The sequence below is a fragment of the Olea europaea genome, chromosome 3 (genome assembly GCF_002742605.1).
Source record: "Olea europaea var. sylvestris chromosome 3, O_europaea_v1, whole genome shotgun sequence".
NCBI classification, from domain to species: Eukaryota; Viridiplantae; Streptophyta; class Magnoliopsida; order Lamiales; family Oleaceae; genus Olea; species Olea europaea.
The window spans coordinates 17,775,355-17,799,959 of record NC_036239.1 but is presented as its reverse complement, the minus strand read 5'-3'; the positions used below and the strand labels follow the sequence as shown (position 1 = coordinate 17,799,959).

At 33.1% G+C, this 24,605-nt stretch overlaps 2 protein-coding genes across 2 annotated transcripts; both read left to right on the top strand.

Annotated features, from left to right (window-relative positions):
- The first annotated feature begins 183 nt into the window (after positions 1 to 183).
- LOC111379233 lies at positions 184 to 2,747 on the top strand. The gene is made up of 3 exons (XM_023002578.1): positions 184 to 359; positions 939 to 1,725; positions 2,037 to 2,747. Exons 2-3 carry the CDS (start codon positions 1,029 to 1,031, stop codon positions 2,582 to 2,584), a joined length of 1,245 nt encoding a protein of 414 aa, XP_022858346.1. The 5' UTR covers positions 184 to 359; positions 939 to 1,028; the 3' UTR covers positions 2,585 to 2,747.
- Positions 2,748 to 8,974: 6,227 nt separating this feature from the next.
- On the top strand, positions 8,975 to 22,463 carry LOC111379226. The gene is made up of 3 exons (XM_023002569.1): positions 8,975 to 9,008; positions 9,105 to 9,224; positions 21,811 to 22,463. Exons 1-3 carry the CDS (start codon positions 8,975 to 8,977, stop codon positions 22,461 to 22,463), a joined length of 807 nt encoding a protein of 268 aa, XP_022858337.1.
- The last annotated feature ends 2,142 nt before the right edge of the window (positions 22,464 to 24,605 follow it).

Below are 24,605 nucleotides of genomic sequence, written 5' to 3'. Positions count from 1 at the left end.
AATTTTAAAATTTTTAGCCCAGTAATTCTTGGCTCCGCCCATGTCTGCATTCCAACAATTAAGTCATCCTGCTTCGATTTCTTTGTAAATTTAACCATTGCGTCCACTTGTCCAACCCAGGGAAATAAAATTGAAACAGAAATTGACCGAACCCAAAACCTATTGTACCCATCTGTGCTGAAATTGAAACCAATAAATTCCCAAATCCTTTGTCTCTCTCTCTCTCTCTCAATCTCCAATTCTCGGCGCTCTCAAGTCTGAAGGCTGAATATTGAGTCCATATCCTTGAATTGAAGGTCCCTATATATTTTTATGCCAAATAAATCTAATTGATCCTGAAGGTCTTTATATCCTTGAAGGTCAAGTGTCCGGCCTCTTGTCTAGTACTAGTCTGTGAAGATTTAAATAACAATTTTTTTTTTTTTTAACATATTAATCTTCAGTGGTAGAGTTAATCATGGGTTTGTGTTTTCTTATGTTGAGGGTTAATCTTATTCTATTTTTATGCAATTTTCTTGTTTTACCAATCTTGTTTGCTGTTGGTTGGTGATTTGTAGAACCCTATTCATGTTCTGTTTTTAGGAATAGTCTTTTACCTTTTTAATTCTATTTTTGGACTACTTTTTGCCGGATGGGGTTTTTTGATTGAATCAACTAGATTCTAGCTTCAAGTATTATTTTGCCAAACATGATTTTTAGAGTTACTCTTTTTACTTAAAAAAAAAAAAAAATACTTATTTTCTGGAATTATCTCACATTTTAGACGACTGACTTTGAAGCATTGACTACATTATAATGTTTTTAGAGTAGTAATTTTTAAATTAGTTTGGTAATACAATAAGAGTTCTATCCGTAAATTGATATGGAATCTGTATTCTTTTTTGGTTATAAATATTCAACTTATTTTTGGTTGTTCACATCATTTTCTTCGATTTCAGGAAGCCAGTTATTGCTGAAGGTTATTAGATAACAGCTATCTCAAATATATCACATTGCCATCAGGATACTTGGAGATAACTCAGAAAAACATGTCAAATTTTAACATGAATTCTTGTCAATCTTCCTCATGGAAAACCCGAAGCTCCTTACGAGGTCCTGTTGCCATCTTTTGGGACATTGAGAACTGTGCCGTGCCAAGTGATATGCGTTCAGAGGATGTGGTCGGTAACATTAGGATGAGTTTACGAGCCCATCCTACAATTAATAAACTAGTGAAAATGTTTTCAGCATATGGAGATTTTAGCGCATTTTCGAGGCGACTAAAAAAGGGGTGTTATAGGATAGGTGTCCAACTCGTTCACGTTCCCAATGATGCTACCTCCAAGAAAACTTTGGTCGACATGTTCCTTTTTGCTCTCGACAATCGCCCACCCTCATCAATCTTGTTAATCTCGGGAGACGGAGATTTTGCTCCTGCACTTCATGTACTAGGTCAACGTGGATACACTATTATCCTTGTTATTCCATCAAGGGTGGGAGTCTCATCGGCTCTGAGTAATGCAAGTCAGTTTATATGGGATTGGTCTAGTATGGCTCATGGACATGGATTTGTGCTGCAGGCTAATGCAAATGTTGCTTGGTTTCCAGTGGAATGCTCAATGAACAAAAGTATAGACAATTCGAAAAGTTATTATAGCATGTCAAATTTTAACATAAATTCCTGTCAATCTTCCTCATGGAAAATCCAAAGGCTCCTTACAGGGTTCTATTGCCATCTATTGGGACATTGAGAGTTGCCCCGTGCCAAGTGATGTGTGTCCTGAGGATGTAGCTAGCAACATAATGATGAGTTCACAATCCCATCCTACAATTAATGGACCGGTGACCATGTTTTCAGCATATGGAGATTTTAGTGTATTTCCGAGGCGATTAAGAAAGGGGTGTCAGGGCATAGGTGTCAAACTTGTAGGTGTTCCCAACGATGCTGCCTACAAGAAAAGTTTGGGCGACATGTTCTCTTTTGCTCTCGAAAATCGCCCGCCCTCATCAATCTTGTTAATCTCGGGAGACAGAGATTTTGCTCCTGCACTTCATAGGTCAACGTGGATACACTATTATCCTTGTTATTCCATCGAGGGTGGGAGTCTCGTCGGCTCTGAGTAATGCAAGTCGGTTTCTATGGGATTGGTCTAGTGTGGCTCGTGGGCATGGATTTTTGCCACAGGCTCGTACAAATGTTGCTTGGTTTCCAGTGATGTCAGATTCTACATTTGAATGTAATGATAATTTAGTATCAGAATCTATGACTTCGACATCACAAAGTCTTACATGTACCTTGGACAAAGTTTCAGCAGGTGCACTTGCTTCTAGTGACCAGAATGACTTGACCCGGGTACAACGGAGGGATCTAAATGCTTTGCGGGGACAACTCGTAAAGTTGCTTGAATTGTCAGGGGGATGTTTACCTCTAATCCGGCTTCCTGTAGTATACCACAAAATGTACGGAAGGTCTCTTTGTGTTTTCAAATATGGGAATTCGAAACTTTCAAGACTTCTAAAAAAGATGGATGATTTGATGACTGTCCAAGAAAACATAGAGACAAAGTCGTCTTCCTTTGTAATTCAAGATCCAGACCATGCGTAGATTAAAGGTTTTTGTAGACTCCGGTGGACAAGAAATTCACAATGTACATCGTCTACATGAAGTTGTATGATTGATTGTGAAACACAGCCATATTATAAATTAGATCTTATTCATGAACGTGTCACGCATATAATAATTTGGCCAAACACATTTTCGATTTAAAGGCATGTTGACTTGATAATTATATATTGAATTTGTTGATTGAAAAAATAGAGTATGCTGAAAGTATTACTTATAATGAAAGGGCTTTCTAAATATCACATAGTGGTATCAGTTGGATTGAACTCACAAGACCCAACTGCAAAGAGGTTTTGTGGTAGTTCTGTCCAAGCTTGGCACCTTGACTCTCTTAGTTCGCCCTACTTTGACACTATTGCCTCCCTCACATAAAAGGCTGCAGTGTTATAGTGTAGCATTATTAGGCCCGATTTGATTTTACTTTCAGCACTTGCAAGAATTAGCTTTAACTAGGTATGATATTTTCCTCATAGGACCTCATAGATTTCAGTTACTTGGCAATAGTGGGGCCTTTCAGGGTTGTTTAGGTGTAATTGACCAGTTAAGAATGCTGATACTATCGACATCATTAATTTAGGAGCATGCTTGAAGTGGGGGTGGTTCTATGGTCACTATCTGAGTATAGCGTATGGGTGCCTTCAAAAGGTGTCCTTTGGAATGAGGTCCAAATAGAGTGGATTTGAGTAGAGTTATCGGGTCTAACTGAGGATGATATAGGGTGAATGAGGGCAAAGTGATTGCAACTCCCTGACTTCATGACAAGAGAGCTTCATCAGATTTTATGAAGTCGCAGCACATTTCGAAATAAGCCATCTACCTTTATTTGTGTCAAGCAACAGACTCCTTTACATGTTGCTGGATTCCACGTCTCAGAATTATTGTCTAAGAAATAGACGAGGCCACTAATTCCTAAAGATTATGTGTTATTCAACCAGAATGAGCTAACACTTGAGGAAAATGGTGAGAATAAAATTGAAAAACCCATTAAGGCTTGTTGACGAAGTCAAGTTGCTATATTTAGAAATTGAACAACTTCGAACTATATATTGATTTGACTTGATAATTATACATTGATTTGAAGATGGAAGCCAAAATTAAGCTGATTTCCTTTGCTAACTGCTTGTCCTTTGTAGATCCTAGTCTACAGAATTCTGATTGGCAGACACCAGATAAAAATGTTTATGAGAGACTCTGGAGTTTTCTCCTTCTAAAATAATCTCCATTATCACTGAACTTTAAATCAGATCTCCTAATGGTTGCCAGGGGCTTTCGTTGCATCTGGCCTGATGGTTTCCATTGCCAAGGATGCTGAAAAAAGTCCAAGATTGGCCAATAGTTGACGTGGTTCAAAAGAATCAGCATTTAGTGGTCTTCACTTCCACGTAATATGCCAAAAAATGTCCAAGATTGGCCAATAGGGGATGCCAATTAAATTCGTATGGTAAAAAGAAATCCTACTTTATACTCTTCTATAACATGAGAAATGAGATTCTGTATGTTAAAGAAATAGAAGCCGTGGTTGATTTGGATGGGTTGCAAGTAAAGGTGAAAGATATCGTACTTTTGCAAGAGGAACCGAGAAGTAAAAGAAAGTTTTTGGTAGCACTTGGTAACTAGAGAGCTGATCTTACCGACCCTATTTTGGCTAAACAATACTAACGAATTTTTGTTAAACTCAATCTTGTATGGGCACCTTGAAAGAATCTACACTACATTATGTTTTGAGTGGTTCGATCTTATCTACGAACAAGGAGAGATGTTTCCGTAAACTGACTTGCATTTATGTTATTGACTGATAGAATGGTACAGTTTCTTTTTGGTAAATAAGATGAAACTTTTAGCAATGTCCCTTCTCTATTATTTAAGAATTTTAATTATTATGCTTAATTAATTTATCATCATCAGATATATGGTTTATTCTCATCACTTGAAATACCCGTATGTATATATATTTCAAGCAAAGAGAATCATTTATCGAAAGTGATTAAATACAATTTATAATATTAATTTAGGGGCATGCTTGAAATGGGGTTGGTTCTACGGTCACTATCTGAGTATAGCGTAATGGTGCCTTCAAAAGGTGTCCTTTGGAATGAGGTCCAAATAGAGTGGACTTGACTATATTTACCGGGTCTAACTGAGGATGATATAGGGTGAATGATGGCAAAGTGATTGCAAATCCCTGACTTCATGACAAGATAGCTTCATCAGATTTTATGAAGTAGCTGCACATTTTGAAATAATCCCTCTGCCTTTATTCGTGTCAAGCAACAGACTCCTTTATGTAGCTTGATTTCATGCCTCAGAATTACTTGTTATATATTTATGGTATAAATATAAAATGTGAAAGAAATAATCAAATTAGATAAAGTGTCAAAGTTGTGGGAAATGTGACATTTGTGTGGGACGTCAGGGGTTCGAATCACTCCCCACGCAAATATTAAAATGTCTTGATTGGGGCCTTGGGACCATGGGCTTCCTTGACTAAAATAAATATTTTTTTCTTTTATTATTTAATGGGTAAAACTAGCCAGTATTTTATGACTGTTTGTTTTTGTAACAACCTACTAACTGCCATTAAAACACCCACTACTCAGTCATTAAAATTCTGCATTAACATGGTGAAAACTGTTACTACCATCTTGCCTATATAAACCCATATCTCGTTTTGGGAATAGAAACACAAAGCAAATAGAAAAATCATCTTGCATCAATCACTCTTTACATATTGTGAATTTCTTATATTCGGGTTTTTATATCTATTCTGGAGTACAATTGAGAGTTCTAAAAAAATCATTCGTGATTGCTACACAAGTGGTTTACGATCGTTGTATCCTGGGAGTGATTGTCCATGGAGGTCGCAGCAATTATTGACGGGCAATTTCACTTTAGGACATCGTGCTGTCACGAGACTCGATCGGACGATAAATTTTATATTTCTGAATTATATTGTTCTGATCACTATTGCAACTAATTATTTTTTCCAACAGAGATATTCAAGCGATTTGAGTTTGGGAAGTGGAGAAAATGCAATATTTCCAACAAATCTATTGTAAGAAAGATCAATAAATCGAAGGGATGTCATGTTTCCTAGACATGAAGGAAGTAATCCTTTGTACTTATTTTTACTCAGATCCAACTTCTCAAGGTTTTTAAGTTGACACCAACCTGTAAATGAAATGGTAACAATCAATGGTTTGAAACCCCATCAAGGTGTTGCTGAGAAGAGGAAAGGAAGAAGAGGGCCAGGAAGTGTGATTGGTGAGTGCTCCGTGTTATTTCGTGCTTTCCTAATCTTAGATATGTTTTGATTGCTAAGGTTTTGTCTTGAATTGTTATTATCTTAGTCAGAGCTGGTGTTTTGACTTTGTTAACCATCAAATATTATTAATGTCTTTGCGGTTATTTAGTCACAACATTCAAGATACCTCCAAGGGAAACAGAAGGGGTAGTTAGCATTGAGGGAACTCTTGTTGTCCTTCTAGTTTCAATTGGTTTTCCTAGGGAGGGTATTCTGCAAAAAGGGGTGTGACTATGATGGTGACACGTGGGAGGACTGTAAGTATTAATTTTCTATATCCGACGTTGTTGGTTTGTCAGCAGTCACAAATATATCTTATTGATGACTGTCTACTGGAAATAGGAAAGGAAAAGCTGTGAAGCATCAGGCACATGTGGTAGAGGATGGGAATTTCTCTGCTATGGTGACAGAAGTGAATATAGTAAGCAACATGACAGACTGGTGGATAGATTCTGGAGCTACCAAGCATATTTGCTGCACGAGAGGTGCATTTTCTTCATTCACCCCCGCTAGTGATAGAGAATGTCTGTTCATGGGCAATGCTTCCTCCTCCAAAATAGAGGGGAAACGAACTGTGACGCTTAGATTTACTTCTGAAAATATCCTTAATTTGAAGGATGTCCTTTATGTACCTGATATTAGGAAAAATCTAGTATCTGGATCTATCTTAGTAAAAAAGGGTTTTAAAATTGTATTTGAAAGTGGTCAAGTTGTACTGTCTAAAGGTGGTTCCTTTGTTGGGAAAGGGTATGCAGATGAGAGTCTGTTTAAACTCAATGTCTCTGTGATTAACAATAAAACATTCAGCTCTTCCGTGTACTTGTTGGATTCTTATGATTTGTGGCATGCTAGACTTGGACACGTTAATAAAACTTCTATTAAAAAATTAATGACTTTGGGAAACATTCCCAAAATCGATAATTGTCCAAATTCAAAATGTGAAACGTGTGTTGAATCTAAATATTCTAGAAAACCATTTTCTCGTGTTGATAGGACTACTTCGGTCTTAAGTTTGATACATTCTGATTTATGTGACTTAAAAGGATATGTTACTCGTGGTGAAAATAAATATTTCTTAACTTTCATTGATGATTATTCTCAATATTATTATATTTATCTACTTAAGAGTAAGGATGAAAGCTATTCAAAATTTATTTCCTATAAAACTGAAGTAGAAAATCAGCTAGACAAAACTATTAAAGTTTTAAGATCTGATAGGGAAGGAGAATATACAGGAGATTTTGATAAATTTTGTGTTGAGAATGGTATTATTCATGAGACTACTCCACCCTATTCTCCACAATCTAATGGTGTAGCTGAAAGGAAAAAATCGAACCCTTAAGGATATGGTCATATCAATGCTAAACTCTTCTGGATTACCTTTTAACATGTGGGAGGAAGCACTTCTTACTGCACGTTATATTCTTAACAGAATTCCAAGTAAGAAAAATAATAAGTCTCCTTATGAAATGTGGAAGGGCAGAATACCTTCATATAAATATCTTAAAGTGTGGGGGTGTTTAGCTAAAACTTCTATTCTAGCACCTAAGAGAACTAAACTTGGTCCGAAAACTGTTGATTGTGTTTTTATAGGCTATGCGTTTCATAGCAATGCCTACAGATTTTTAGTCATTGACTCTAAAAATAATTTGATTGAAAAGAACACAATATTTGAAACTAGAGATGCTGAATTTTTTGAAAATAGATTTCCGTTTAAAGAAAAGTCTGAAGGATCAAGCAGTTCTTTTAGTATTCCTCCTAGTGTTAGAGAAGAGCCATCTGAATTAGAAGAAGCTGAAATTAGGAGAAGCAAAAGACCTAGGACCACTACTTCTTTCGGTCCTGACTTTATAACCTACTTAGTAGAGAATGATCCTAGTACTTTTGGTGAAGCTATGTTTTCACCAGATTCTATATTTTGGAAGGAAGCTGTAAATAATGAATATGATTCAATTATGTCTAATAATACTTGGGAGTTAGTGGACTTACCTCAAGGATGTAAGACAATTGGGTGCAGATGGTTGTTTAAGAAAAAACTTAAACCTGATGGTTCAATTGATAAGTATAAAGTAAGACTTGTAGCTAAAGGCTATAAACAAAAGGAAGGAGTTGACTTCTTTGATACCTATTCACCCGTTACTAGGATTACCTCTATTGGGATGTTAATTGCAATTGCCTTACTGTATGATCTTATTATACATCAAATGGATGTCAAAACTACATTTTTAAATGGAGACTTAGAAGAGGAGATTTATATGGATCAGCCTGAAGGATTTGTTGTAGAAGGCCTTAAGGATAAAGTATGTAGACTTAAAAAATCCCTTTATGGCCTTAAACAAGCTTCTAAACAATGGCACGAAAAATTTGATACAGTTTTGACATCAAGTGGTTATGTGATAAATGAAGCAGATAAATGCATATATAGCAAATTTGAAAATAATTGTGGTGTGATAATTTGCTTATATGTTTATGATATGCTGATTATGGGAACTAGTTTAGATGTGGTTAATAAAACTAAGCGGTTTCTAAACAAGCACTTTGAAATGAAAGATTTGGGTGTTGCTGATGTTATTCTAGGAATCAAAATAGTAAAACATTCTGGAGGAATTATTTTGACCCAATCACATTATGTAGAAAAAGTGCTTAAGAAGTTTAATCAATACAACTGTATTCCTGCTAAAACACCTTATGATGCAAGCCGTCATTTGAGAAAATATTCAGGTCCTAGTGTTTCCGCTTTAGAGTATGCTAAAGTAATCGGCAGTCTCATGTACTTCATGAACTGTACAAGACCTGATATAGCATATGCTGTCGGTAGACTTAGCAGGTATACTAGTAATCCTAACAATGAACATTGGGATGCTCTTATTCGAGTCTTGAGGTATTTGAGATACACTCTAGACTGGGGAATACATTATACCAAATTCGCTGCTATACTTGAGGGATATTGTGATACTAATTGGATTTCCGATACCAATGAAAGTAAATCTACAAGTGGATATGTACTTACATTAGCAGGCGGAGCTGTCTCCTGAAAATCCACTAAGCAAACCTGCATTGCTAGATCTACTATGGAATCTGAGTTCATAGCTTTAGATAAGGCAGGTGAGGAGGCTGAATGATTAAGGAATTTTCTTATGGATGTTCCTTTGTGGTCTAAACCATTTCCAACTATTTCAATACATTGTGACAATCAAGCAGCTATCTCAAGAGCTCAAAATTCATCATACAATGGAAAGTCTAGACATATTCGTAGGAGGCACAATACTGTGCGTCAGCTGCTTAAGGATGGAATTATAGCTATTGACTATGTGAAGTCAAGTGATAACATTGCTGACCCATTAACCAAAGGATTGGCTAGAGAGCTAATTCAACAAACATCGAGGGGGATGGGGCTAAATCCTATTATGTATTAGATCACCTATAATGGAATCCCAACCTTATAATTGGAGACCCCATGGTCAAGGTTCAATGGGACAACAAAGTTATTGGAGTGGTCTGTGGGGGTACTACATTGGATTTATTCCAAACCCCTCCCTATGATGCGTAGTACCAACTGTATTGATTAGAGGATGACCTAATGCTCTTAATGCTTACTATAGCTGATATTCAGTGAGGTGTTTAAATACAGTGCACCCTTGATAGTAGCACCTATTTGAGTGTGGAAGTGGGGCCGTTTCCTATGAGAATTGAGGCGAATTCTCTAGAGCACTCAAAGAAATTGGGAAAGTTCACGGTCGAAATGAACACAACTGCGAGAACTCAATGACTGTTCTAGAAATCATGTGTGTGTTCTATTGTCTCAGTTTGCAACTATAATTGTAGAGTTCAAGACATAGTTCACTCTACAGTTAGTAAGCTCGATAGAATATACAAAGCCAAGGTTCAAGTCGATAGACACCTAAGCCTACATGATTTCTACCGTACTCCAGAGTAATATTTTCATTTATCTTATTTCTTTCATGTGGGGGATTGTTATATATTTATGGTATAAATATAAAATGTGAAAGAAATAATCAAATTAGATAAAGTGCCAAAGTGGTGGGAAATGTGACATTTGTGTGGGACGTCAGGGGTTCGAATCACTCCCCACGCAAATATTAAAATGTCTTGATTGGGGCCTTGGGACCATGGGCTTCCTTGACTAAAATAAATATTTTTTTTCCTTTATTATTTAATGGGTAAAACTAGCCAGTATTTTATGACTGTTTGTTTTTGTAACAACCCACTAACTGTCATTAAAACACCCATTACTCAGTCATTAAAATTCTGCATTAACATGGTGAAGACTGTTACTACCATCTTGCCTATATAAACCCATATCTCATTTTGGGAAAAGACACACAAAGCAAATAGAAAAATCATCTTGCATCAATCACTCTTTTCATATTGTGAATTTCTTATATTCGGGTTTTTATATCTATTCTGGAGTACAATTGAGAGTTCTAGAAAAATCATTCGTGATTGCTGCACAAGTGGTTTACGATCGTTGTATCCTGGGAGTGCTTGTCCACGGAGGTCGCAGCAATTATTGACGGGCAATTTCACTTTAGGACATCGTGCTGTCACGATACTCGATCGGACGATAAGTTTTATATTTCTGCATTATATTGTTCTGATCACTACTACAACTAATTATTTTTTCCAACATTACTGTCTAAGAAATAGATGAGGCCACTAATTCCTAGAGATTATGTGTTATTCAACCAAAATGAGCTAACTCTTGAGGAAAATGGTGAGAACAAAATTTATAAACCCATTAAGGCTTGATGACGAAGTCAAGTTGCTAAATTTAGGACTTCGAACTATCCCCAACACTTGTCTTAGTCTTATAATAATCCACAACGTATTTCGCCTAGATTATTTAATAAATAGACAAAAGTTTACTGTGCTGGTGTTATTGATAATGTCAAGTTTTATATAATCCATCTTATCTAGGTTGATGCTTTATATGTATGACTTCAACAATGATGTCTGGTTATGCTACTCATTTGATGGAAATTGCTACTACAAAGCCTTCTTAAGTATTTGAGGATTCATTAAATATCACAATAAACTGATATTGTTGATAAGTGTGTTTTATACATTTATCTAGGCCAGTAAATTGAAATATTTGTTGGTGATTTGAATGAGTTATAGCATAACTATAGGTCAGTTATATTTGTTAGGTTGAATTTAAATCAAATTGATGGAATTGGAAGAAAGTAACGAAAAATGGGCAAGAACGAAAGAAACCAAAAGTTTGGGGACCAAAGTGTAAACATTCAATAGTTGGTTTGGACCATAAAATGATGATTGAAGATTACATATGATCAATTGGATGCAATTTGGAAGTCAAATGAATGAAATAGAGTTAAGTATTTTCACAAATCAATTTTCAATCGAAGAAATTATGCTCCAAATTTTAGCCTTAAATTGAGACTCATTTTTTGGTTAGCAAACGTTCAAATTTGAAAAATTTTATCTATAAAAAAAATTGTATCTCTTTGAGTTGGCTTTCTAAATCACTTTGAATCACTTTAATCGAATATCGGAAGAGAAAGTTATGATCAAAACATCAAAAGCAGCTCATAGACAAAAGCTCGCAAAATGGCTCGCACGCATGGGCCATTCATGCCGTGTGAGACACAAATTTCATAACCCAAGAGCCACATGCTTCAATGACTCGTGCACACGAGCTTTTTTCACAGATGAATCAACAGTTTTATTTTGCAATTCAAACTTTTTCGAAACCCAAATTGGATGCAATTTTGACCTATTTTTGGACTCTTTTAATTAGAAAACAAGGGGTTACACATAATAAAAAAAAAGTTAATAAAAAAACATTTTCTTGCCTCTTCATACGTAATAGTATTATCAAATTCATTAAGAACAATGTTCCAATTACTATACTTCAAAAGAGGAGATCAAGCCCTAGCAAGAATTGAAAGTTAATTACATAAAGAAAATGAAGAATTCTACTTTGGACTTGAAGATCAACATCTTTTGTATTCTTTCATGGTCTGGTGATATTTTTTCATTATTCATCTTATAATTTATATATTAATATGTTAGGCTGGATCTGCTTCATATTATATAAAGATGAACACTAATAGTTATTTATTTCTAATTCAAGAGTAGTGGTTTAGGATTTCTTGCGTTTCTTAATTAATTTTGCATTACCATTACACTACTTAATTGTTTAACCACCAGTCATATAATTAATTACTTGTTGTAGTGTTGGGAGACTCACAATAATTTTAGAACGCTGTCAAATTAACATATGTGCAATAGATGTTAGGAATAACATTATCACATGTACAGTCATATAGATAATCTATATTTTATTGCATTTTAATCATTCAAATTTGGGATAGGAATAGATTCGGATCATGGTTAAGATAGAATTAATTTGTCTTAAAAAGGAAAGTTAAATACATTAGCTTTATCGATTGTCATGAATGCGTGCATTGAAATAGATAGCAATAGGTGGAATCTAGATCCAATGCAGTTATTCAAAATTTAATAAAAATCAAACTTTTATAGCTTTCTTATATTAATTTAGCAAAAAAATCAAATAGTAATATATTTTTTGTTTTATATAATTTGAATTCCATACAAAACTAGTAAACTTAAATTTAATTTATTCCATATGAGACGATACTCTCAATTCACTAAATCTAGTACTTGTCAATGATCCGTACGCTTGTAGGTTTCGTACGAACAAGTTTCTGACGCTATTGTTGGGGAATAAAGTATTTAATTTGAGTTTATTATTTTATCTAGGATTCGAATTTTCTTATTTTTTTGATAATTTTGACTATTCACACTGATCTTTCTTTTGATCGGTATGCTTTCAGGTACTATTCAACAATATATGCAGAATTCTGATGATGGAAAATGAGTAAAAACAATTTGTAAGAAGTAATCTCGACATGGATGATAAGGATATGCTTGTAGAAGACATAATTTGTGAGCTTTGTAATGAAATGCATTATATAGAGTAATGCTTGTATACATGCATTAATCTATTTATGTCCAAACTTCTACAATTTAAACAGTATTTAAAATGTTAAAAACAAGCAATTGACAAATCTAATAAATGCTACATGCCTAAAGGCGAATATGTGTTTACACATCCAGACGATGACATCATTTTTAAGAGAGTTGATCCTCCCCTATTGAATGAGGAAATATTTGCCAAATATTATAGTGAACTTGCTATGTTGGATGAAAGCAAAATACGTACAAGAAATTCTATATTATTGGACAAATCTAAAAGGTGGTGATATAATTCACTTGAAAATGTTGAAAGGAAAGAATTACCATTGTCGATGAATTTAGAGTATGATCTGACCATTCAACTGGATGAGATATCAATTATTGAAGAATGGTATAAACAAGATGACAAACTAATTACAACGGAACCAAGCGAAGAAGTGGCAATTAATGATGATGAAATTAACACACATTCTTTCAACATCATCAATTGTCTAACAATTGAATTGGTGACTAAGCTCTAGGAGGAAGAAATCTACATAGATTTAGAAAATCAACGAAAAGTGGATCAGAGTCAAAAGAAACAAACTAAGCAAATCATTAAAGGCTTTCTTCAGAATTCCATAATGTAGAACAACAAAGTCAAGTTAATAATTATAAATAAGCGCTTATTAGGAGGCTACCCAATTTACTTCTCTTTCATTTATTTGCTCTTTAAGATATAAGATTAATAATTTTTATTGCTTTTAGGAGTATAGGATATCATCCCCAAAGCTTATTATAAAGTGTTTCACATTATCATTGATTTTCTTATTATTTTGAAGGAACATAACACCTGAACACATTGGATAAGGGAAAATAAAGAGCAAATGATTCAACATTTTTCATGCCAGTCCATCCACCACCTGCAGATTTATACTAGAGGAGCGCTTAGTTCCCTTCTTTCCCCTTAATTTTTATATAATGCTTATTATATTTTTAGAGATTGATGAAAATATCAGTTATAAATTTGGGAGTGAAAAAATATTGAGTTTTTATTGGTTTGTGTGCATGTTCAAGTGCAAAACAAAAATTCAAAATTAAAAAATATATATATTTTTCTTTTAGGTTTTTTTTTGGGTGCTTGTGTGTGTTAGATAAACTTGCCTACCGTGATGAATATATGGAACCATATGTTAGGCTATAAATTGTAAAAATGTCGCATATTAGTGTGGATTAATGCTTACTCATGTAAAACTTGATATTTTTTAGTACAAGATTTATGTTTTGCATCATGAACGAATAATTTGATTCAAAATTCGAATAGTTTAAAACAAATAGTGAACCTTAGATGGTAAATCCAAACAACCACTAAATTATACATCCTTAAATGAAATTTAGAATAATTTGGAAGTGATTGAACTATTGTAGGGAGACATTGAGCTAAATGTGGGTTCCATATGTGCTAAATTTTGTGTGAATTGTCTAAGATCAATAAGATGAAAATTATGTGAAAATCTTAAGTTATGGGTGACTTTTTTAATAAGACGTATCGCACTAATTATTGCATAAAAATGAAAAAAGAAAAAGAAAGATGTATCTCATTGTGAAACGTCTTTTCATAGTCTTTATGACTTGAGTGATTAAACATTTAGGGATATTTAAAACATGTTCCCCTAAAGTCATATCACTTGGGAGTTATTAACCAAAAACTCGCTACAAAGGTCATTTAGAAAGTTTAATGGATAGAAGTCTTCATATATATATATATATATGTCTTCAAACACTTCTTTTAGAGAGTTAGAGCGTTGACAAGGGATTATTAGCTTAATTGATTCTTGAGGATTGAAGCAACAAAAAATAAGGAGAATTTTTATTTATTGATGCATTGAGCTGCAATTAGTAAGATCAAACCAAATTAGAAAGGGTGAAGACTAGTATATAAATTCAATTTTAGATCATGCTTGGGAAAAGAGTTAAAAAAAAATATAAGTTTGGGGTGTGAATCTTACAAGATAAGAAATTATATAATTAACCATTGACGGTCAAGACTTGAAAAACTTTATAAATTTATGATGCTTGACATGAATTTTCACACACACACATACAAACATCAGTTTTGCATTAGATAAGTAGAAATTAATTTTAGCATTGTAATTTTGAAGCAGATCATAGTTTTACAAGAATTCTAATCCTGAGACCGAAAAAGAAAAATTTTACAATGTTTTTCTAAAATTTTTGGTTAAGAGGATATAGTTCTATTTGAGGACGAATAAATGTTCAAGTTTGGGGTGTTTGATAAGTGCATTTTGTACACTTATCTAGGCTAGTAAATTGAAGTATTTGTTAGTGATTTAAATGAGTTATAATTTAATTATATGTTAATTACATTTGATTAGATTGAATTCAATGCAAATTGGTGGAATTGGAAGGAAGGAGTGAAAAGGGCAAAAACGAAAGAAATCTAAAGTTTGGGGATCAAAGTGTAAATATTCAGTAGTTGATTCAGACTATAAAATGATTAATGAAGATCACATATGATCAATTGGATGCAATTTGGAAGTCAAAGGAATGAAATAGAGTTAAAGTATTTCACAAATCAATTTCTAGCCGAAGAAGTTATGCTCCGAAATTTTGGCCTCAAATTGAGATCCATTTTTTTAATAGAAAACATTCAAATTGAAAAAATGAATTTTAGAAGAATTTTATCTCTTTGAATTATCTTTCCAACTTCCTTTGAATCGCCTCAATCGAATATCGGGAGAGAATGCTATAACAAAAATACTAAAAGCTACTCATGGACAAAAGAGCTCAAAACGGTGCACGCGAGATACAAATTTCATGACCCGAGAACTACATGCTTCAATGGCGCATGCATAGGTATGCAGGCTTTTTCCTCAAACGAATCAACATTTTCCCTTTGCGATTCAAACTCTTTTGGGACCCAAATTGGACGCGATTTTGACCTATTTTTGGACTCTTATTAAAAGAAAACATGGGGCTACACATAAAAAAAAAGTCTTATTAGGAGGCTACCCAATTTACTTCTCTTTCATTTATTTGCTCTTTAAGATATAAGATTAATAATTTTTATTGCTTTTAGGAGTATAGGATATCATCCCCAAAGCTTATTATAAAGTGTTTCACATTATCATTGATTTTCTTATTATTTTGAAGGAACATAACACCTGAACACATTGGATAAGGGAAAATAAAGAGCAAATGATTCAACATTTTTCATGCCAGTCCATCCACCACCTGCAGATTTATACTAGAGGAGCGCTTAGTTCCCTTCTTTCCCCTTAATTTTTATATAATGCTTATTATATTTTTAGAGATTGATGAAAATATCAGTTATAAATTTGGGAGTGAAAAAATATTGAGTTTTTATTGGTTTGTGTGCATGTTCAAGTGCAAAACAAAAATTCAAAATTAAAAAATATATATATTTTTCTTTTAGGTTTTTTTTTGGGTGCTTGTGTGTGTTAGATAAACTTGCCTACCGTGATGAATATATGGAACCATATGTTAGGCTATAAATTGTAAAAATGTCGCATATTAGTGTGGATTAATGCTTACTCATGTAAAACTTGATATTTTTTAGTACAAGATTTATGTTTTGCATCATGAACGAATAATTTGATTCAAAATTCGAATAGTTTAAAACAAATAGTGAACCTTAGATGGTAAATCCAAACAACCACTAAATTATACATCCTTAAATGAAATTTAGAATAATTTGGAAGTGATTGAACTATTGTAGGGAGACATTGAGCTAAATGTGGGTTCCATATGTGCTAAATTTTGTGTGAATTGTCTAAGATCAATAAGATGAAAATTATGTGAAAATCTTAAGTTATGGGTGACTTTTTTAATAAGACGTATCGCACTAATTATTGCATAAAAATGAAAAAAGAAAAAGAAAGATGTATCTCATTGTGAAACGTCTTTTCATAGTCTTTATGACTTGAGTGATTAAACATTTAGGGATATTTAAAACATGTTCCCCTAAAGTCATATCACTTGGGAGTTATTAACCAAAAACTCGCTACAAAGGTCATTTAGAAAGTTTAATGGATAGAAGTCTTCATATATATATATATATATGTCTTCAAACACTTCTTTTAGAGAGTTAGAGCGTTGACAAGGGATTATTAGCTTAATTGATTCTTGAGGATTGAAGCAACAAAAAATAAGGAGAATTTTTATTTATTGATGCATTGAGCTGCAATTAGTAAGATCAAACCAAATTAGAAAGGGTGAAGACTAGTATATAAATTCAATTTTAGATCATGCTTGGGAAAAGAGTTAAAAAAAAATATAAGTTTGGGGTGTGAATCTTACAAGATAAGAAATTATATAATTAACCATTGACGGTCGAGACTTGAAAAACTTTATAAATTTATGATGCTTGACATGAATTTTCACACACACACATACAAACATCAGTTTTGCATTAGATAAGTAGAAATTAATTTTAGCATTGTAATTTTGAAGCAGATCATAGTTTTACAGGAATTCCAATCCTGAGACCGAAAAAGAAAAATTTTACAATGTTTTTCTAAAATTTTTGGTTAAGAGGATATAGTTCTATTTGAGGATGAATAAATGTTCAAGTTTGGGGTGTTTGATAAGTGCATTTTGTACACTTATATAGGCTAGTAAATTGAAGTATTTGTTAGTGATTTAAATGAGTTATAATTTAATTATATGTTAATTACATTTGATTAGATTGAATTCAATACAAATTGGTGGAATTGGAAGGAAGGAGTGAAAAGGGCAAAAACGAAAGAAATCTAAAGTTTGGGGATCAAAGTGTAAATATTCAGCAGTTGATTCAGACTATAAAATGATTAATGAAGATCACATATGATCAATTGGATGCAATTTGGAGGTCAAAAGAATGAAATTGAGTTAAAGTATTTCACAAATCAATTTCTAGCCGAAGAAGTTATTCTCCGAAATTTTGGCCTCAAATTGAGATCCATTTTTTTAATAAAAAACATTCAAATTGAAAAAATGAATTTTAGAAGAATTTTATCTCTTTGAATTATCTTTCCAACTTCCTTTGAATCGCCTCAATCAAATATCAGGAGAGAATGCTATAACAAAAATACTAAAAGCTACTCATGGACAAAAGAGCTCAAAACGGTGCACGCGAGATACAAATTTCATGACCCGAGAACTACATGCTTCAATGGTGCTTGCATAGGTATGCAGGCTTTTTCCTCAAACGAATCAACATTTTCCCTTTGCGATTCAAACTCTTTTGGGACCCAAATTGGACGCGATTTTGACCTATTTTTGGACTCTTATTAAAAGAAAACAAGGGGCTACACATAAAAAAAAAGTTTCTCTCTTGCCTCTTTATATACAATAATATCATCAAATTCATCAAGAACAAGAGGTCAATTACTATATTTTGAGAGAAGAGATCAAGCCTTAGCAAGAATTGATGGTCAATTACATCAATAAATTGAAGAATTCAACTTTGAACTTAAAGATCAACATCTTTTGCATTCTTTTATGACCCAGGTGATATCTTTTCATTCTTCGTGTAATTTATATATTAGTATACTGGGTTGAATCTGCTTTTCTATTGGATGAGGATAAAGATGAACACTATTTGTTGTTTATTTCTATTTTAAGACTAGTAGTTTAATATCTCTTGCATTTCTTGATTAATTTTGCATACTCATTACATTATTTAATTGTTTGGCTACCAGATAGATAATTAGTTTTTTGTTGTAGTATTGAGAGACTCACAATAAATTTAGAACATGAAAAAATTAATATATATCCAATAGTTGTTAGTAATAATATTTATCACGTGTGGAATCATGTAGATAATCTAAACTTTAATGCGTCCTAATTATTTGAATTCGGGATAGGTATATATTCGAGTAGTGGTTAGGATAGAATTAACTTGTCTTGAAAAAGAAAGTCAAATACATCAGTTTTATCGAATGTCATGAACGCATGAAATGAACTAGATTACGAATCAAGAATTGAAACAGATAGGAATGTGCTGAATCTAGATCCAACAAAATTATCCATAATTTAATAAAAACCAAACTTTTATTACTTTTTCAGATTAATTTAGCAAAAATAAAATCAAAATCTATCTTTTATTTTATATAATTCGAATTCTATACAAAATTAGTAAACTTGAATTGCATTTATTTCCTATGGAACAATACTCTCAACTTACTAAATCTATTACTTATCAATAATCCTGTACGCTTGTAGGTTTTGTACGAACAATTGTTCTATTCCAAATCTACCTTGTATAATTTGAATCGAGATTAATGTCTATCATGGTATATAACAGGAAAACATGAATTCACTTTCAGATTTGGCATCCAAAATTAACAATTTTTTATTGAAACTGTGTGTTCAAGGCATATTGACTTGATGTTTATAAATTGATTTCGAAGATAGAAGATAAAATTAAGCTGGTCTTCTTTGCTAACTGTTTGTTCTCAAAGCAAACTAATAATTGTATTTTATATACTTATTTGAACAAAATGTAGTCATTTAATAGTTTTTTTAAGCAATTATAGCCTAATTTATTGTATATTTTTGTTTATTAAGTAAAACTTGATGATTGGAAGTGGAATTAAAAGAAAGAAGCGAGAAACGACGAAGTACAAAGTTTGAGGACCAAATTGAAAATATTCAATATTTGATAGGAGTCAATTGGATGCAACTAGAATTCAAAAAAGAATGGAATATGATGAGAATATTACCATAAATTGATTTTCAATCACACAAGATATCTTCTAGATTTTTAGTTAAATATTGAGACTCATTTCTAACTTCTTATAAAAAGGGGAAAGAGATGGTACTGTTGATTGAACAGTAAATGAATCTCATGTTCCTGTACAAAATGCAAAAATGATGTTTTTTTCTTCTTATTTCCATCACGCATGACTCCTCTTCACGCAACCATCTGGCTTCCTCTATTTCTCAAAGCAATCTCCCATGCTTATTTCCTTCATTCTCCACGACCACGACCGTACAACTTCTCATTTCTTCTATTCATTTCTTCTTCTCTTTTTTCTATTTCGTTTTCCTTTAATTTTGTCTTCTCGATGGTTGACATTCTAGAAGTTCTAACCATCTATTTTTATTTTCTTTTACAGAGGCTTTCCATTATAGAACAATCGAAAGAATTATTGAAATAAGGGTTTTTGGTAAGTAAATATAGATTTTTGCTATGTTGGTTTGATTTTACTGTGTGATTTTAGGAAGATTTTTTTAGAGGTTATTATTCCTGAAAGATTAAGAATTTTATTTTGTTTTACGAGGCAAGCAATGGATCGGGTTGGAAAAAAGCCCACATCTTCGACCATTGAAGTTGGTGGGTTCGAATTTTGAATTATTTTGGTTTTTTGATTTTCATTTCTGTTGTTGAAAGGTAAATAGTAGTTTTAGCTCTTTGTTATCTCCTCAAGGTGGTTAGTCAAATAGGTGAAAAGAATATGGTAAACTAAAAAAATAAATAACCAAACAGTTTGATAGTTTGAAACTGAAGAAAACTATAGAGAATAAAAAAAGAAAAAAAAAAGAAGGCAATTGAAATCACTTGCTGGGACTCATGAGGAAAGCTTCTTTTTGCGAGGTAGATTGTCAATTTTCACTTTATTTCATTACTTTGGAAACTTGTTATTCTTTAGAGTTATGCATTGTGACCTTAAGAGAATTTACTTCTTGTTGATAGAAGAAGGACAGGAATCACTTCTCAACACAATTGATTTTGATTTATCCATATTCTTGGAGCTACTTTCCAATGCTATATTTTTTTGTGATTATAGTTAAGATTATGTAATTGAAAAAAGAAATCCTCTCCAAACAATGCGGAGAGATGGTTATGGAGAGACCAAATCTCTCCACATAGTTCGGAGAGATCAATTGATCTCTCCAAATTGTACGGAGAGGGTTTTTTTAATCGATTAAGTGTGCATTTGTCTTCTTTTCTTTGGTCCATTTTTTTATATACAATTATATTTAGTTTATTTTTATAGAATGCTTTAAAAAAATAATTAATAATAATTATTAAGCTAATAAAAATTATACTAAAAAAATTATAAAAATCTAATTTCTCAAAAAATTAGTAAACAAAAAAGTAAACAAAATGCATTCACCTATTTTTAGTTTCGTTTGATTTATTAATTTAATAATTTAAATGAACAAAAAAAATTATAAATGTTGTGCGGAGTGTGTGGAGTCTCCACACAATTTGTGTACAGCTCCACACAATTTGTGCAAAGACTCCGCATTGAAACTCCGCACAAATATGTGCTAAGACTGTTGATAGGGTATTAGTAAGTACTTTTTGTATGGTAGTTATAAAGTTAACAATATTTTTTGGAAATTAATTATTGACTTGTGAAATTTCCAGACTACTACTGCAATCTTGTTTACTTTATACAATGCATAGAATATCTCTACTTAATTTTAAATTTATATCATATAGTTGTGGTTAACCAAAAACGTAATGTAAGGTAGGTCTAAAGAATTTTGATGCTTCCGCACTATGTGGAGTCTTCGCACTGTGTCATAATGTACTTATCAATGCAAGTACTCAACTTACATTGTCACAGGTGATCATGAACACTTTAATTCGTGTACTCAAATAATAATAAATGCAATAAAATAAATAAAAATCAAATCTTATTTATTATAAATATCATTTTATCACATCAGAATATATTATTGGGCATGAGACCCAACACCTCGAAGTCAAACTTCCTTCGATAAGCTTCAGCTTCCTTGGCTAAATGAAAATTGTAAAGCTCTTTGATCTTTGTCATACCTCCCATTTGATTTCTATTTTTGTAAGAATGAGAATGAAAAATATAATCGTTACGGGACCCACACAAGAGATAGAAATTTTAATAATATTTTTTTCACTTATGACTATTGCTTTTAAATTTCTATAATACAGGTCCTGTTACCATCTTTTGGGACATTGAGAAATGTCCCGTGCCAAGAAATGTCAGGCCAAAGGATATTGTTGGTAACATTAGGAAGGGTTTACTATCCCATCCTACAATCAATGGACCAGTGATCGTTCTTTCGATATATGAAGATTTTAATACAATTCTGAGGCAAATAAGAGAAGGGTGTCACATGATCGGTATCAAACTTGTAGACGTGCCCAATGGGAGGAAGGATGTTGTCGACAAAACAATTTTGGTAGATATGTTCCTCTTTGCTTTGGACAATCATGAACCCTCATCTATCATATTGATCTCGGGAAACGTAGATTTTGCTCATGCACTTCATATTTTAGGGCAACATGGATACACAATTATCGTTATGATTCCATCTTGGGTGAAAGTTTCATCCTCTCTGAAGAATGCAAGTAGCTATCTATGGGATTGGTGTAGCATGACCCGTGGGAAAGGGTTTGTGCACAGGGATAAGAGAGCAATACCTCATTCAAGTGAAGAAGAAAAAGTAACGTGTACACCAGGTGCTTCCAGTGAGCATAAGGAGTTGACCACCCATGTACAGACCCCAAGAGGTCTAAGTGATTTAAAAGGACAAATTGTTAAGTTGTTAAAATTGTTGGGGGGGAAGTTTATCTCTATTTAAGATAAGCTTCCTCGAGCATACCAATTTGTGTGTTTGGAAATACGGGGTATGGAAACTTTCAAAACTTCTAGGATGGATGAATGATGTGATGATTATTGAGGGAAAAGATAGAGACGGATTTGTCTATCTACGTAGTTCAAGACGCAAAGATACGTAGTTCACATGAGAATGTTTTATAGTTACAATTCTACCATATGATGACTTTGAAAAGTTGGAGATATTAAAGCTAATAGAATCCATAATCTTTTAATCTTTACAATTATCATGTGCAAGAAATTATGACTTTTGGAGCATGTAAACTTGCAGAGGATCTAGCCCCAAGTGTGCATTCAATAATCAAGCTAGCTTTGGAAAATTTGATAGCAAACCTATTCAATTTCGATGGTTGTTTGATGTATTTTTCAACGGTCACTATCTGTGTATGGTTCCCTTTTATCTTTTTAAAAGAAAATAATCATGAAAAAATAATGTTCAGTGCTCTTGCCTTACTCAGTAGGACTTTATTAGCAAGTGTGATGTGTGTAAGTTGGAGTTGCACAAGTATGATCAAGTAGAAATCTTAGTTGTACAACAAAGCCCAGTTGAAAAAGAAAATGGGATTGAACTGTACAAAAAATTTTCAGCCTGAGTTTCTATGATAACTTTAAAGATTTTTTTCAAGTTCAATTCTAGTATTAATACACAAAGCAAAAGTTATTCTTATTTTTTAAAATATTTTTCAAAAAATCACTATTTCAAAATATATTTTTTCCTTTCAAAATCTCATTTTAATAGAGCCTAATTTTTATCTAATCCAAATAGGGGTCAAATTAAAAGAATGATAAAACCAAGGTGGTGTTGGGAATCTACTTATACATGCACAGCGGAAAATTAAATTATTTCGATTCCCATCCAATATATCTCATTGTGTTTGGTTAGGAATTGTGATAAGATTGTACCTTTTGTCAGATCTGCAATTCTTTTGCTTTTCTTTTCGTTCCACAACCTTGATTTGCCACCACAGCTGTCCAATTGTCCAGCCTCCAACGGTGATCCACACAGAGAATATGATTGCAGTCTCTAGGATTTTTTCTTGTGCCAGCAAGAATAATGAAAACCATATGGACCTCAAACCCTAGTTATGTATTTATATAAACCCAAACAGGCTCGGTCCGGTCCGGTCCAATAATTAATTAATCCAATTAATTAAACCCGGTCCGTGAATTAATTAATCCAATTAATTAATTCGAAAATATAAATAACAAATCCAATTAATTAATTTATCCAACGATTGTTAAATTAACCAATTGACAATTTGCAATATTCCAATTCTCTTTTGTGTGTGACCCATTAGGTTCCCGACCACGATGCCTAACGACGTGAAATATTATTTTGATCTAATCAAAAATTGATAAATTAAAACACCCTTTTAATTTATCGTCAATTCACATTCGCCGTCCATGATTAACATCTAGCAATGTGTCAGGGCAATACATATGACGGGAAATGTCACGTGGTATGACAAAACCAAATTCGTTCGTTTATCGTGAAACTATAATTCCTTCGTCAACATGATCCGATCAATTACGAGATATGGAGTTGTGTCAATCTCGATCATCGATCATATCTTTCACTCCACTATTAAGTCAATATAAATCGAAAACTCCTTTTCAACTTATGAGTACACCTTGACCAAGGATTTCATCATTGACTTAATTGAATGAAACGCAGATCATAATCTCCTACTATCTAAGAGTGACGAATCCTTTATTGATCAATCACAGCCTTCATACGATTCTTGACGTACCCGAACGATATCGTATTAGCGGCCCTTTTCAGAGCAACATCCAACACCGCCAAAGTATGACTGCCCTCATATAAGGTACTATAACGACCTCAAGCCAAAGGACCAATTCCACTACCGAACGTTAGAGATTAACCACTGACACTCAGATAGTTATCCATGTGGAATCTCTCGACGGGTCTCCAATGTTTTGTTCTATAACAAAAACATCCACGTGTTCATTTAAGTGTCACCACACTTTAGCTTGTGAGATCAGCTACTTACTTCACAAGTAAGAAATGCCACACGTGATGGTCTATCCGTAATAACGATATCCGTATCTCGTTATTACTTATGATCACGGATGATTTAAGATTCAA